Below are 16,971 nucleotides of genomic sequence, written 5' to 3' on the forward strand. Positions count from 1 at the left end.
GACGTACGAAGCACCGGCAGCACCACCGTACGAAAGACGTTTATTGCACTTAACACATCGAATATATACATAAAAGACGGACGTTCCCCCTGGGGGTGAAAGAACACAACGTAAACCGAAACTGAATATAACACTGCTCACCGAACATCTGGACCTTCCTGGCCTGCCTCAAGAGAGGGCAAGCCCTCACTGAAATGAAGCTCGCTCAAGCAGAGGGGGGCACAACATCATCGAGGGTATCAAAGAAGCACGCCGACTGCAACCAGCGACTTCAAGCTGTGATCAGCCATTACAGCAACACTAATCCGTTGGCAACATTAAGGGCAGCCGCCAAAAACATTGCGTTTTGAGTTGTAAAATGTTTGTAAAAATTGTTGTAAAAGTTGTGAAATGTAAACTAATAAATATTTTTCATGTGTTCACATGGGCTATTTCGTGTCACTTATTAGTGGTTTAATACAAGTGGTGCAACTAATTATTTGATGGACCTTTCTCCAGTAGCCATCTGCGTATGCGCGGGGCGCTGGTCCGCAATTCTTGGCAGTAGCTCTCGGGCAAAATAAACAAGGGTAAGTCTCGTTCCCCGCGCGGGGCACGAGATCTAGCCCCCTCGCGGTGGCTCCTGCCCCGCAAAAGTGACGTCAAACTCAACTAGTCACGTGACTTCCTGTGACGTCACTATTTTTTTGCACAATTGCTAATTGAAGGCGTTGTTTGACGGCGTGTGTGCGCCATGTGGGATTCCGGCCGTGGCTCCAACCGCAAGCCTGCGCAACGTTACGTCCTTATCGCCTTGCACAGCTGCTGCCTCGCGGCGCTTTTTTCTTGTTGGGAGGATTGTTTCCAACTATTTATTGACTATTTTCGTGAACTTGCTGCTGCTAGTCTTGGTAAGCCTAACGCATCCTATTTTGACAAGCTGCTTCGCCACGCTTTTTTCCGTGCAAATTGTTGCCGTTAAATATGTTGCTAGCTTCATATTGTCTTGTAGTTCGCGTGCCATCGGCTTTATGCTCCTGCATTCGTTGTCTACTTGTTCCGATCGCTACTTGCATTCCTTGTAGTTTGTTTGCCTTGTATTTTGATTCTGGTGTAAAACGTGCGGATCAGTTTTCCAACGCTTCGCGCCGTGGCTAACGAGGTAGCTGAATTTGATGACGCGATAACGCGAGCAACGCAGTGTCAGCGGCAATCAAGTATCGTCAGGTAGCGCAGGGCACCGTCGAACGCAATCCGTCCTCGCATGTAGCCTGTTCTGCAATTTTTTTCGCGGGGCAGTGCAAGAAATCTGCAGGGAGCTTAGCTCCACTTTCGTGGGTGGCCTGGTGAATGGGAGAGCCCAGCAGCTGCCCGTCCGTGGGCAGCATAGGTACTCAAGCTATCGCTGAAACCAGCCGCTCACTGGGTGGCTTCCTCAAGCTACACATTATGCAAGTTCGCGAGAAGTCAAGCCGATAAGATCGCCGTTTGTGCCAAGCTTGACACTTGTGTTAAATAGTGCTTTCAAGTTTGGTATGCTCAAGGTAAACAAGTGACACTTGTTGTTCATCTATGTTTTTCGAATTTGTTGCTTCGAATAATACTATTGTGCTTTCATGATAGGCAAGACCTGAAATGAGCTGCGAATTCTAAGCAATCTGTAGGCGGCCATTATTGAATGTACAGAAAACAACGTTTTGTCTACCTTGAAATTTTCTACATAGGGTACGTGGAACTGCCAGCTAGCAAGTTTAATAAAAGCTTGTTATCTGCTCAATTATAGTAAAGAGGTTGCAAGGGATAGATACGATAGCCCTCCCTCCTCACCAGCTGATCTACTGTAGAAATTCCAGTTTGTGTTGTAGTGTCACAACAAAGTAGTACAATAATAATATACAGGTGAGGCTTCTACAGCTGAAACCTAACTAGTGTCCAACTAATCTTCAAACGCACAATCACGTGGGATATATTTTCCTTTCTTTGACTTGAACCATAACTTTGCTGCTCTTTGAAATCATAGTTGGTACAACATGTTCCATTGCATTCAAATTATAAGTGAAATAACTGGAGTAAAAAAAGTTTCCATTGATGAGGTTTAACGAGCCGACGCTACGCAGGCGATGAGGCACACCATACTGGAGATCTCCGGATTAATTTTGACCACCTGGGGATCTTTAACGTGTGCCGAAATCTCGTACACACGGGCGTTTTCGCTTAAAAAGAATGTTTCCAACCACAGCTGACGATATAATGTCATTCGTCAACGGAAAGCACTTGCTCAAATAGCAGACTGTTTTAGTGATGCTACTATTGAAGGGCACTGATTAGAAAGGGCACAGCAAACAGTAACAATTTTGTCAAGTGGAGTCAAATCATCTCCAGGTCGGCAGGCAGCGTGGCCTTCAGGATTACATACTTATTTCGGATCAGCCCGATCACCCTCTCGACATGAATCCTGATATTGGCTAGTTTCCTGGTGCTTAGAACGTCTACTGCCGACAGTTGCTTCTTGCCCTTGGTGAACGCTGGCACGCGAAGTCTGGCACAGTAGAAGCCCACACTTTCAGACACATCGAACCCTCGGTCTGCAAGAACTACGTCACCCGGAAGTAAGTTGTCCAAAAGACCGCAGTGCTCTGTTATGTGTCTATCGCTATCCCGCCCTCCCCAGCCTTCAGAGATGAAGTTAACAATGCCTTGAGGTGCAATGCCAATGAAATACTTTGCCGTATTGCTGCCTTTGTAGTGAGAACATGTCTCACTTCGGGGCAAGTATGATGAAGGCTTTTCGATCTTTATCTCAAAACAGTCAATGATGACTGCAACATTTTCCCCAAAAGAATCGTAGAAGGCTTGAGGCATTGTGCGTTGCAAAACTCTTCTAGGCGGCCACAATATCTGAGACTTAAGGCGGCAGTAGGCAGCATGCAGCCATTTGTCGAATATGCGCGACACTGTGGCCTCTGACACGTTAAACCTAAAAGCAAGGTCAGTGATGTGCAAATGTAGCTTTAACTTCATCAAGAAAAGCAGGAACTCCTGAAACTTCAGCAAGCTGTTGTTAGCGTTATGCGACACAAACCCCGCTACAACGTTGAACAGTGCGTAAAGGATCTGAAAATTCGCCATGCCGGTGTAGTACACAACTTTGGTGTCGCTACATTTCAGGGCATCTTCAGTCAGCTCCAGCAGCTTGTTTTCATTTCGCGCAGCGTAGAGGCGCTCGTTTAGGGATAAGCACTCCATCTCCATGCCTGCAATGTCATCCCTGGAACAAAATTAAGTTGTTGCATGGATGATCAAGCAGCGCGAAAAATTCACTTGAGATGCGGAGAGGAGTTATTGGCTACGGGACTGGCAAATAAGCATGCGGAGATTCAACATCTGAGGTACTCCGCCGGATAAAAAAAAAAAAAAAAACTTTCTCTCCACTTTTGACACGCTCGGTTTCAAACCACGACGACGAAAGTACAGAACACAGGACTAGCGCTAGTCCTGTGTTATTTAATTTTGTCCCGTTTTTATCGCGCTACTTAACCATGTTTCACAGTTCGAACCAACAAGCCCACATTACGTGTTGACGAAATAGTGACCCAGAAAGTATGATGGGTGTAGCGAAATCTCGCGCCCTCGGCGGTGAAGCCGTTGCCTTATAGACTTCGCATGCTTACATTTTGTTGTGTGATGGGAAGGCTGAGATGATGACATCGCAGTACAATTTGGCACTGGTGCTGCCGCCTCGCTCTGTTCGCAACAACGCCACTCCCGTGTGCGTTAAATAAACATGAAAAGTCGATCCAGATCGTCGTTTAAAATGTTCATAGAACAGATTCCTAGCGGAACACCCATGACCCGCCATATGATAGAAACCATTTAAGAAGATTTATCCAAAAGGGCACACGCGGTATTTCGGAGCACTTCTGCGCTTATAACCTGATAATTTTGCAAATATTGTAAATGGTCACGCAGAAATGAGTCCATGCCTTGAAAGCATTCTGGTAGCAATGAAAGAACCTCGGAAAGAGAGTATGGCTTTATTGTCTGAGCGGGCATGAATACCCTGGTTGAAGAAAATGAGCTTGTATAAAATTTATTTGGAGCTTTTTTGTGGAGCTGTGAGGTTTTAGTGGCCGCAAAAAGAGGCGACAAGAATTTTAGGGAGAAGTGGGAGGTAGTGGTTAAAGAAATCAAAGAACACCAAAACAGCACCGTCTGAGTTTAAAGGACTCATGAAGTTGTCTACTTTACTTAACAAACGCTACGTTGAAGGTGGCGTGGCATACGTGAAAAGGCTTCGATTACTTTCCTTCGGATTCTTGTTCTGTGTGTGGAGAAGAAAGCCAGTTGTATCAAAATGGCACAAAATTAGAAAATTTGACATACCGGTATACCAACTTTGTGCGCATGGTCGATGCGAGATGATACGTAGGACGGTGAAACCAGAATCCCGGGACGCTCACCGCCGAGTCTGTACACAAAGCAGCCGCGTCGGCGGATTGCCCCGAAAGCGCGTCATCCCTATTGCATATTTGCCGCGCTTTCGAGGCGCTTTTTCAAAGAAAGTGCTACGAGTTGTGCCGCGCCTCCGCCAGATGGCGCCACGGGTCCCGCGACCGAGAGAAGACGCAGTGAAACATCCCCCTCGCGAGGGGCACGATCAAATGCAGAGCATTTCCGGGGGCGCACGACGTAAAGTAGTTTGCGTTACGTTAATGTTGTTGCACTTGTGGCAACTGCTGACGAGAGAGCGCTCGTCAGCAGTAATTTGAATGAGTCAACGATATAAGGCGCGTTCGTAGCGTCCCATTCTGTGTCGGCTTTGTGGCGCAGTGGGTAGAGCACCATGTACATTGCGTTCCGCCCGCAGGGTCGAGGGATCGAAACCGGGCGCCATGTAGTATTTTTTTATATATAGTAGGGAGGGGTGCGGTGCGGACTACGGACGTCAACGCGGGTGACATCGTGAGTTACTGAAATGCTCTGCATTTAAAAACGCTCACCTGTTTCGTCACTGTTCTCTACCCCGACTCCGTCTTCCGCTGGCGCCGGCGACGACGAAGAAACGGCAGCTGCGTCCGGATGCGTCGTCTGTGTTGTTGCCATTGCCTCGGCTCTACACTCGGAGTCAGCTGCACGAGCCTGGTTCCGTCGTCTTTTTGCGCGAGCGTGGCGTTCGGGATCTCCCTGTTTCGCGCTGTAGCCGAGTAACAGCGTCGGGGCCCAGTCGGGGTCCGCCTCCTGCCACAGCTGTGACGGTCTGCCTACGGACGCAAGGGCATGTTTAAAAACGAGATTCTCCGTAGTGCTTCCAAGTCTCACAGATAAATTATTATCGCGCACACGCCGATGGCTTACCTTTTACAAAGTGTGCGCCACAAACACGTATGCCAGTCCTCTTGATGTTGAGATCGGCGCGGTTTATCCGCGCCAGCCACAGACTGCGTCGTTTCACACATAGCTCTTTCGTGCGGTCGATTACCTTCGGAAGGCGAAAAAAGTTTTTTTGTTGATTTGGTCCAACATGTACGGTTCGAGCATCCAACATCCGGTTCGAGCACAGATCACCATTGCGACGCGCTGACAGTGGACGCACGATCGCTACGGCTGACTGGACCACTGCACCGGCATAGCGGAATGGTATCCCAGGGTTCCTCGCCGTGACGTCAGTGCAAGCCATGTATAGGGCTGCACGTTTTTATATCCTCCTTTCGGACAGTTCCAGCGAGTTCTTATGTGCCCACAAAAAAGGCTTTCCAAGAAAAGGGCCAAAAATGACCACGCTGTGAGCACTTTGCTACCAGTGAGGGAGCAGCGTACGAAAAGGAAAAAAAGGGAAGAAAAAGGAGTGCTACGGCCACTGCAAATTAGTCACCCGCCGCGTGCGTCTGCTACCGTGACATTCATATGAAAGGCAAGGGGGACGGGTGGGAGTGGTATGGACTACAGTAGGGTGCCTCGATGCGCGCCCGCTCCGCGGAGCGGGCGCGCATCGAGGCACGCTAGACTGCAGGACCAGGATAATTCGTGCACAGGTTCCCCGAAAGCCAAAACGTTTTTGGGGCCTGCCTTACTGCCGGTTTAAGATCGCCGTGGTGGCCAGTAAGAGTACAGGTACTGCGAAAAGGTGTGCAAAGTAGTTATAGTAATGCCTCATCACCAATTACGTCTAAAAAAAGCCACGAATTTTGTTTTTGCGTTCCTGTGACGAACTTTCCTAAGTGACAAACTGGCCTATGACGAATGATCCTATGTGACCAAACGGCCTATTACGAACCGGCCTAGACGAAACGCCATGTGACGAACGGGCCTACATCCGTTTCTAAGGCCCCTGTATTTTTAGATGCGACTGCATCTCATTCACTCGCCTTGTCCATGCAGCGTCGGCTTTGTTGTCGTCCTCCCCTCCCCCATTCTCCTCGCCGCGCGAGCTGCGCTCTCCGCCGCTCACCCCCTCTCCTCTCCGATGCCCCTCTCTCGTCCACACCCCTCCCAATACACTATAAAAAATAATAGTTAGCGGCGCCCGGTTTCGATCCCACGACCCTGTGGGCGGAACGCGAGGTACATGGTGCTCTTCCCACTGCGCCACAAAACCGAGACAGAATCAAATGCTACGAACGCGCCTTATATCCTTGACTCATTCAAACTACGTCAAGAAGCTATTGATACAACGCATGATGGGGCAATGATTAACACTTGCAATAAAAGAAAAGAAGCTCCCACTTACAGCAACAATGATGGAGTAAAGGTCGTTGTGACAGCAAAGCCCCAAGCATACCACATAGAGAGATTGACCAAGATTGGCCATAATAATAATCATAAAACATAATAATCATACGCGTTCCCGATACGTTTCACACGATTTCAGAATCAATCCAACGGAAACACCAAGTGAACCCCACGATGCGTCGCATGGTTCCCCTCGCGGGGAGGTGGGAATTTTTTTCAAAGGCAGCGCAAACCATTGTACAGAAAGGCGAGAAGAATCTTCTCCTCGCCATCTGGGTCTCTCCTCACCCCACCGTCCTTTTCCGCTCCCCTATTGGACCGGGCTCGACACGTGACCAATGACCTCCGATGACCCCCCCGCGATTTTCCCTTTCACCGGGCAGCGACGCCATTAGGGAGCGTAGGAAGACGGGTGCGCTGCACGTGAAGACAGACGCAGGTACATCTTTCTCAAGGCGGTCTCGGCTGCATCGCGATACTGACTTGCTGTGTCGTTGGCTGCTTCGTAGCATTGAAAAAGGCGATCAGCTGTTGTTGTTCCAGGAGAGAAAAATGACATTAAACTACGAGCGATATATGGCTGCACTGCACCGGGAGAAAAAAGCTTTTATTGTCACCGAGGAAGGATTTCCGAGTTAAGCAGTCACTACTAAAGTCCTTCAGGTATACTTGCCTCTGGAAGTTCTTTAGATGAAAGTCAGGCTGATACTGACTTTCGGGTTAAATGAAACAAAAAAAAAAACAGCGTGACGTTTCCATCGACGCTTTCTCACACAATTTAGTAACAATGAAATCACGATCGTGTCTAGCTCGCTCGCATTCAGTGAGGTGTTCGAAAATGCCCAGGGTAATTACTGCAAAATCTTTCGCGCTCGCGATTTTTTCCAGTTGCAAAAATTTGCAGTGGAAGAAATACGTTTCACCAGTGACCTCCTTTATAATATATTCTATTCGCTTGAACTCGATGTGGTCGGTCTTTCTGTTCTGAGAGTGTATGTTAACTTACCCCATTTTTGTGCACTTTCATGACGAATGTGGTGCATACGTGTGTACTTATTATAAAAGAGTGTAATGTTTTTAGTTGTTTTTTTTTATGGGGTGCTTGTTGTGAATGTACTTGTCAGTGGTGAACACAGGAGTAGGGGGGGGGGTTCATTCGCGACTTTAGCATAAGACATTATTTCCAAGATAATGTTTCAATCGTTCCTTCGGAACAGGGTCCTCAGTAGGCGTGAGCGATGCGGCATACAAAATAGCTGCGATCCCAAAAATAGTTCTGAGGCATTGATAACAGGGAATACCGCCGGCATACAAAAACATTAGCAATTGAGCAAGGATAAAGTCACTGTGTATGCTCTGCTGGGAACAAAATGTCCTATTTTTGCAACAAGAATGTCAGCATTAGTTGCCATAAAATAAGGATGATGGATAAGTCGCAAGTGCAGAACGCGTGCACACAAGGGAACAAAAACATTTTTTTAAACTGACCGGGAAATAGAACCATGTGAGTGCATTTTCTGACCTTGAAAAATTAAAGCTGGGCGTATGTAGGCAATAAAATTCCCTGCCATGTAGCGTGCATAGATTGATTCAGTTTTTTTCGAAACGCGTCCACTAAACAGAACACCTTGCTTTTTAATATACAAGGGGCAGAACGAAAACTGTCCAGGAGTGTGTTTGTGCCAGATCTATGCGGCGCCAATTCTGCTTAGAATTGAACATTTGCGTATGCAATAAAAGTACTTTCCTCCCACTGGACGGTTTCAGTATTTTTTGAGCAAATTGTACACACACGACCAGGGCCGTATACCCAGGAATTTTTTCGGGAAAGTTTAAGGGGCATCGGAAGGGGGGAGTTTTGGTGAAAGGAACACAGGGTGCTGTTTACACGCTGCCTGGAAAAAATTTCGGAGAAAGTCCTAACCCCCCTCCTCCTCGCCCCCCCCCCCCCCCCCCCCACCTAGGCGTGCTTTTAGTACGGTTCTGCGGTTAGAACTCTGCTGGTGCTCATACGTTTTTAGGTGCCCTTCCGTACATCTGTAAACTGAACAAAAATGTATTAATGCTAGGTTTTTGATCTCCTAGAAGGGTCTCAGATTTTAAATCTCCGGTGAGATACCAGAAAAAGGAGATTGAAATAGGCCGGCACGAGGGCGCCATTTGTTGCCCTCAAAACGCGGCATGATAGCTAAGGCATTGACCAATCACAAACTGTTATTCCTACACATTATCTGCGAACACCGTTGTGAAAGTATGTCCAGAACTGTCGCGTTTTAAGCAAGCACTTCAACGCGCGCGCATACGAAACGAAACGGTCCGGCGGCGCGCTCCGCGGGAGTCGCTCACTAATGGCGGCCGAGAGAGACGGGCAAGGAGGAAACGGCGCGGGGAAGAGAGTTTGCGCTACTTAATCGTTTCCCCAACTTTTCTTTGCGCAGATGTGTCAACTTCTGGGGACCTCGCCGCTGGTTCTAGGGACGTTCGAAAAGTGCATCTGGGGAAGATGTGTTTTGTGTATTTGGTTCTTTCTCTCTTGTTTTTGAGCGCCTTGGGACAACGCCGAAGTAGGCGCTGCATTTCCCTGGGTCCCCCCCGAGTGGGCGATTTGCGCTGTCAGTACCCAGCGTGTCAGTTTGTGTTGATTGCTACCAAATGAAGCTGCAAACGCGTGAATACACCGTGAATGCTAGTATTGGTGCGATCTCCATATCCGATTAGGTGTACTACTGCGACATTTCAAGAGAGACTTGCAGCCTGAGCTCAGCGTAGATCAGCCATGCTGGTCTCCGGCGTTTGCTGTCACAGACACGGAAGAGCAGAAAAGAGTGCATCGATGCGCTCATTTTCCCAGCAAGGTCAGTAACGTCGTTATTTTGTTTGTTGTAGTTTGTGTGTTTGTACCACTGTACTGTGTACGTAAAGCTGCGTGAATTCTTCTTTGCGTGGCCTCCTCGGCCTCCTAGCTGTCATTCTCGTTCCCGATAGTATTGCGACGTTAATAATCTTGAATTCAAATTTAGCGTGCGCTGCATACTTTGACGAGGAACAGAGACAGTGGAAAAAGACAAACCAGACGTTGGCGCGCAAACCAACGCCTGCGTCGTGTATCAATGCAACGTGCCTGTGGTTTGTCTTTTCCCAGTCCCTGTTTCTCGTCCAAGTATGCAGCACACGCAAAATTCCAATTACGATGCTATGTACCCACACTCTCCGGCCGCAGTTTCAAGCGTTTCGTTGTTGTTCCTTTTGTGTAGGAGCCCATAACATTGCTCAAGTTTGATCGCTCCGGTGACGTGTACTGCCAGAAGCGCAGTCCTGGTTGTGTGAGGTGCAGTGCCTCGAACCTAAGTATGCATGTGTTTGATAGCCTCGCGAGTATGTCGTGTGCACGCATCAGAGTCCTAGCTCTTCGGGCAGTTAAGTTGCGGTGCGGGAGATGAACGGGAAACGTCGCTTCTGTACAGAGAACGTAAGGATATCGCGGCCGAAGAAAAAAAAAGCGGGAATACCGTGATCCAAAAAAGACGCAAGAAAAAGAGAAAGAGAGAGAGATAAACGATAGACCAAAGGACGGCGGCAGAATCAGAGCATCCGAGTGGCTGTGAAGGTTACGCGGCATTTTGGACCCTTTATGAGGAGGCACAGGAGCAACTGTCAGTAAAGTGTACATTGAAGGTGAATAGAAGAAGCTGCGTATGGGACAAATAGTACGTGGCAGGGCATAAAGCCATTGAAAATTTGAAGGCACACAAATAACGTGTACAGGCAGGAGGGACACACCACAGTCTCGTCAAACAAAGGGTAACACCCACACTTTTTATAATGCGCAGGAAGATTTGCGCCCGTTGAATTCGTTATCGTAAGCAAATGCTCTCCGAGATGGACGTCTAGACAGCGTCCTGTCTGGCCCACATACACGGACTTACATGGAAACGGAATTCTGTAAACCATGCCAATCGTACACCGAACTAAAGGCTGCGCATAGTTAACACTGCACTCGTTCCTCCCTTTCCTTAGATGATCCTTGTTATTAACAATGCGGCAGAGATTGCCCACTTTTGCTTTTGCAGAAAACAACGCACAGGACGACGTGCTGTGTGTTCTTTTTCTTGTAGTGGGTTGTCCTGTGTGGTATAATTCCACGTCGCCATGTTTTACGCATTTTGTTTTTCAAAGATGTATTATTAGCCTACCCAACTTTCAGTTGTGCTGACACAGCATTTAATCCTGTTCCTGCAGCGTCTCCATAGGAGGGCTTTTATTGGAAAAAAAAGTGCTTGGACCTGGCCCCTACGACGTTGGTGCAGGGCCTAAAGGGCAAGCCTTGGTCTACATCCTTTCTGGGTACCCATGGAAAGCAGGTGAATGCCTCCAGAAGTTGGTCGTTTTGTGGTACACTCGAAATTAGCAGCAGACAAACTGCGTCTGCTCGCAGACCACCCTGGTAGTATGACAACCAAATATGTAGCTGTGACGTAGTTACTGACGGGAAGACTTAATAAAAAAATCAACTGCCAATCTGTTGAAACGACAAAAACGCGGGATGTGAAGCTTTCCAAAACCAAGTCCAACACCAAATTAACCAGCCCAGTACTGAGCACCTGTTTCTTATCGGGACGGTCTGCTGCACTGCAGTTGTGCTCTCTAGAGCTTTACTGATGCAGGCAATCGATGACCTTCCGTAGTGTACAACCATTGTCGTTAGATGTAGGTGTGGATTTTCTGTGTAATTTTCCACGTCCATGCACATCCAAATTACTTCGGCTGTGCTGGAATGGCGCGATGGGATAAACATCAGCTTCATAACATGAGGGACCCATGTTCAGGTCAGATCATGGAAAGCGTTTTAATGTTTTTTCACCTCACCTATGATCGTCATCATCAGAAAAAGTTGGCTTTCCTTGCAGTGCATTTTGGGTGGACTACAGATACATCAGGGAGAGGCTGGAAGCTCCATTTTAGTCAATGAAACTGTGCCAAGTACAGTATGTGCGTGAAGCTTATGCATTGTACATGAGCCAAGCCAGTGAGGAGTGGTTATAGGTTAAATCCTTGTCAACAAATATCACAAAAAGTTCAATGTGAATCAGTAAGCTTGCAAACTTGTCAAATCGAAACGTGACACTTTATTGTACCAGTCTTTCATGCTCAGAAGAGGAATAGTAGGCAGATGGGGGGCAACAACTGGCAGAAAGGGCGGCCATTATCAGTTCATGTGTCTATGTAAATATTTTAAAAAGTACTGGTACGAAATTTTCCTGTTACATTTTCCCCATTGCTATGGCTGCCTACCAGCCCAGGATTCACAGAATAACTTGAAACTTTGAAACTTTGAAACTTTATTTCAGCTTTTCCATAACACAAACAAGTCGGAAAAACTGGGGCAGCGAGAAAAAAGCAGTGTTAAGCCAACGCTTGACAGGCCTCGCCACCCGTTTTTGTCGGAAGTGGTCACAATTAACAACCAAACTTCGGTACATTAACAAACAAAAATATTTAGCATAATCAATAGAAAAGATACACACATATATAATAGGCACATGTTTTTGAGGGGTGTAACAATGCATCAAGAATCACGAATGAAATGACTACGGAGCATAGAAAACGACATATTGGGCAAATCATGACAGAACGCAGTGTTCAGAAATTTAGGCAAAACATATCTTAGCATATACAACCCATATTTCGTTCTGCATCGGGGCACCACGAAAGTGTGGGGATAGAACATTAGATGGTCAACCGCAGGGCAAATAAGTAATTATTTTGAGCCTTGTTTATTCGTGTTAGTTTCGGCTTCGACAAAACGAACACCAAGGCGACAGCCATGAGAGAATGGCGCTGTTAATGTCACTGTTTTCGTTGCATCATGGAGAGACTGGACATGTGGTCTAGAGTGAGCCAACACGGCCAGGCTGGCCGTGGTTGCACGCGCCTGGGCCACACGATATCAGTCCCAAAACTGTGACATGATACACAAGGCAGTGCAGCGTGCGCCATCAGCAGCCCGTGTGTTGGTTAAGTCACTGGAGCCCTGATGGCGGCAGTTTGGGGCGAACTGCATGGCGATTCAGCCCACGCGTCTTGCTTATGCCAGTGTCAAAAGGGTATTTATTCTAAGCTTTCTGATGCATGCAAAGATTGCAATTAATTTAAAATATGTTATATTGAACGGTTGGTGTTGAAATCTTCATATACAAAGGAAACTTTTTGCAAAGTTATCTCAGCTTTGATATTTCGTCTCAGTACTCCTTTAAGTACAGCCTAATCATGTTATGAACGTTTAATAGTGGTGCTACTCCTTAAGGTATTTTTTAGTGGTTTTAAGCTGACGTTTTGAGTTTGGAGTTAAGAGAGGCCTTAACATTCTGGCTGCTCATTTCTGGCCATCATTTCTACGTCGTTCTTCAAAACATTTGTTGCTCTTCACTTCTCTGAAATGTTGAGGACAACTAACTACACCTAGTCGTGATTAAGGCATTATCGTGCAAAGGTCAAGCAATCTCTACCCTTGCACTCACCTGGCAGAATATCATCCTTACATCAGAAAGGATTTTGTTTTGCTGAGCCTTTGCCACTTAGGACCACCAGAGAAATTGCTGCCCACAGAGAAGTGCTCTGCAGCCGAATCAGCCGTAGGTGTCACAGGAGTGAGAGTAATTACTTTAAAATGATGTTAGACAAAAGCACTATACAATAGCTTTCTTTTTTGGAACGTGTTAACATGTCGACCAACTTCATGGCGACTGTAGCATGTGACTTGTTTGTAGAGGGGAAAAATCAGAAAAATAGAGACAAGCAAGTAAGTCATCGTTGCAGGTGTAGGAACAAATGGTCCGGAACAAATGGTCCCGGAACAAATGGCCCCGGAACTTATGGTCCCGGAACTTACGGTCCCAGAACAAATGGTCCCAACTCGAAAGTAGTAACAAATGGTCCCGGAACAAATGGTCCCAGGCACCTGTTCAGGCAAAATGATTCTATAAAACTCCACGTGGGTTCTGTTTAAATTTGTTTTATTTTGCTGGAGTGCAGTTTCTAATTTCTTAATAATAATAATAATAATAATAATACTTTATTTTCAGCAAAAAAGAGAAACTGTACAGAAGTCAGGCCTACCAAAGCCTCATAGGGCTTGAACGGCAGTGCCTGGCAGAGCGGACAAACATGCTAAATAAAGAAAACTAATATAACAGAAATTTGTAGCTAACTAGCAAACAAACATAACACTGTTTACTGGGCAGTCAATGAGGTAAACATCACCAGGATACTGAAAGGACTTATACAATATAATGTCTTAACGCTTTCCTTAGTTTATACTTAGTTTGAAAAGAGAGGTAGTTTGGAGGAAGTTGATTGAAGGCATGGGGCACATAATAAATTCGACTTCTTTTTCCGTATCTCGTGGCGCATCTAGGTATCAGATACGGTTCTTTAGGGCGGAGGCAGCGCGTCGGAATGTACGGAGTCTTAAAACTACTACTCCAGTAATGCTTCAATACAATGGTTTGTAGCAACAGAGAGTCGAAATTTGGCATAGATAACATGGCAAATATGTTAACATCCCTGGCAAGGTCCAGGTCGTACGCCACATTACGCAGTAGTGAACGCAAAATAGAATCAATCCTATTTTTCCATCGTGAGGCACAAAACCCATAAACCGTGACACCATATCGCAGCACACTATAGACCAAAGCATGAACAACAGTTTTTCGTACTGACATCGGCATCAAATATCTGATATTATACAGCAGGCATGACACAGCTCGAAGCTTCCGGCAAACATAGGCGAGGTGCGTATTCCATGATAAATCACTATCAAAATGTACGCCAAGATATTTTACGGTATTTGTACAATTTATTGAAGTGCAATTACAAGGGAAACGGGAAACAATCAGATGTGTGTAGAAAGAAAGAGTAAGCAAGATTAATTTTCTTCAATGGATTGTGAAAACAAATAAGGCGAGTTCTCGAAGTATTAACCGTGATAACAGTAGCCGCAAACCAATCCATGGCTTTTGTGGCAGTTGCTTGTAAAGGCGATATCGCATCAGAATAAATTGACGCAACTGATAAAATTAGTGTGTCGTCTGCATATTGGAACAAGGGAAGGGCTATATGCGAGCTAAGATCATTGACATAGATATTAAATAATAAAGGACTTAAAATAGAGCCTTGTGGAACACCCGCTGTGATCGTGGTGAAATCACTATAGGTTCGACCTATCTTAACGCACTGCCGCCTGCCATGCAAATAATTTTCTAATAGCAATAGAAAAGGACCGCGAAATCCCAGCAACGAAAGTTTGTTTAATAGCAGCTTATGACATACGCTGTCGAATGCCTTACTGAGATCTAAAAGTAGCGCGCACGCTACCTTATTGTGCTCAAAACTCGAATTGAGCATATCAGAAAATTCTTCAAGAAGCACTTGCGTGCCTTTACCACGAATGAACCCATATTGGCTGGATGAAAGGACGTCGTTCACCTCCAGAAAACTTGTCATGGTTCGCAACATATGGCTTTCCAACAGCTGACCGATGCATGATAATACAGAAATTGGCCGATAGTTTTCAATTTTATTGCGCGCGCCAACTTTGAACAGTGGACGCACTACAGCGGTTTTCATATTGATGGGAATGACGCCACTGGCAATAACAGCATTGAGTAGGGTTAACAAAACGTGCTTGATGGTAGCAAAATTTCTGCGCAGATCATTTATAGAAATATTGTCTATGCCCGGCGATTTGTTGGGTTTCAGGCTATAAAGAATTGTTCTGAGTTCATCTTCTGTTAGAAGTGGAAGATAAGCCGAATGAAGGATACTTTTTTGGAGGGAGCATGACTGTGCGTTTTGTCTTAAACTACCGGTAACTTGGGAAAAATATTTGTTAAAGTTATCTGCGGAAGTTTGCCCAGGTGAGGAAAAGTGCGTGGATATAAAGTCGTCATTATGATTCTGTTTAGTGTTACCTCTCAGACAGTTCAGCAACGACCAGGTCTTTCTGCTGTCTGAACGGGCGTCCCAAAATCTCTTTCTAAAGTGTTTTCGTTTAGCCAAGCGGATCATAGCATTTACTCGATTTCTGGACTGCCTGAATTTAGATCTTAATTCTACACAGTTAGGGGCTCGTTTTGACTGGGCCCAAAGTATGTCTTTTTCTTTTATTGCAGCCAGTATTTCACGAGTCATCCAAGTATTGTGCGAGTTACGTTGTCGGATAGTTACAACGCGGGTACCTAGTTGCTTAAACTGGTTAAACAGCGCAACGAAGTCAGCGTAAATTGCACTGTGGGGTGTAGTTAAAATAAAGTTTTGCCAATCATGTTGTTCGACTACTTTATCAAGGACCTTTGGATCTACTAACGAGATTTGTATTCTACCACAAGCAGTAGGTGGTGTAGCAGTCTCCTTTGTTAACGAACTGCAGACAAAGTAATGATCAGCCAGTTTAGTCTCAACAATTGCAGACTTTACGCTGAGACTGTCAACCCGGACGTTTATGTGGTCTATGCATGATGAGACTAAGCGACCAGAAAGCATTTCTTCGCGTGTTTTGCTTTGAATAGTATTTTGTAGTCCAAATTTAGATAAAGTATCAAGGTAATCACCTACAAGAGCGATGTTTGGGCGAAGGGTGTTAATGTTAATATCCCCAACCATACATATGTTGTCTTCACGAGCAAGGGACGCTAGCGCACAATCAAGCTCCTCTAAAAACAATGGACCGTTACAACAAGGTGGACGGTAAACAGATATTAAAACCAAAGATAACTCGGGAGTGCTCATGCGCAGGGCAACAACTTCAGCGTTCAAAAACGCAAAACTGCATTCCGATACCGACCAGTTATCTTTTATAAACACTGCCACGCCCCCTCCCCTTCCAATAGGTCGGGTGTAAGAGAACGACTGGAAACCGGGCATGTTATACTGCGGCGGAAGAAATGAAGGCACGTTTATTTCCGTAAGGACGAAAACATCAAAAAATGAACAATATGGAGAGGTTAGAGCCAAAAAGTGATCCCAGTGCTTGTGAACACTACGGATATTGACGTGTGCTAGTCGAAAAGATTGACCGTTTTTAACTGACAAAAATGTATGCGCTTCCGCAAAGGAAGAACACTTCACAGCGTCGGCGTTTTAAGTTTCTTTAGTTTTGTTTTCTTTTTTTCAGATTTCGTTAAACCGGTTAGCTCAATTTGGGCGATTAGAACGATTACACGCGGTACTTCTGCCAACCACGCATTTTTGTGAAAGTGCAGGGCA

The 16,971-nt window shown here is 45.9% G+C and overlaps 2 protein-coding genes across 2 annotated transcripts in view; both read left to right on the forward strand.

Moving 5' to 3' along the window:
- The window catches only part of LOC144158020 (uncharacterized), a 28,225-nt gene extending 27,875 nt beyond the window's left edge, over window positions 1-350 (forward strand). The window contains exon 3 of the mRNA XM_077688708.1: window positions 133-350. Coding sequence (XP_077544834.1) covers window positions 133-350 — 218 coding nt within the window. The remainder of the gene's footprint in view (window positions 1-132) is intronic.
- Window positions 1-16,971, forward strand: part of LOC144158079 (uncharacterized) — a 58,940-nt gene that overhangs the window by 31,238 nt on the left and 10,731 nt on the right. The window lies entirely within an intron of this gene.

Source organism: Haemaphysalis longicornis, unplaced genomic scaffold (assembly GCF_048455015.1).
Source record: "Haemaphysalis longicornis isolate Haplotype H1 unplaced genomic scaffold, Haemaphysalis longicornis Haplotype H1 scaffold_10, whole genome shotgun sequence".
Classification (NCBI taxonomy): Eukaryota; Metazoa; Arthropoda; class Arachnida; order Ixodida; family Ixodidae; genus Haemaphysalis; species Haemaphysalis longicornis.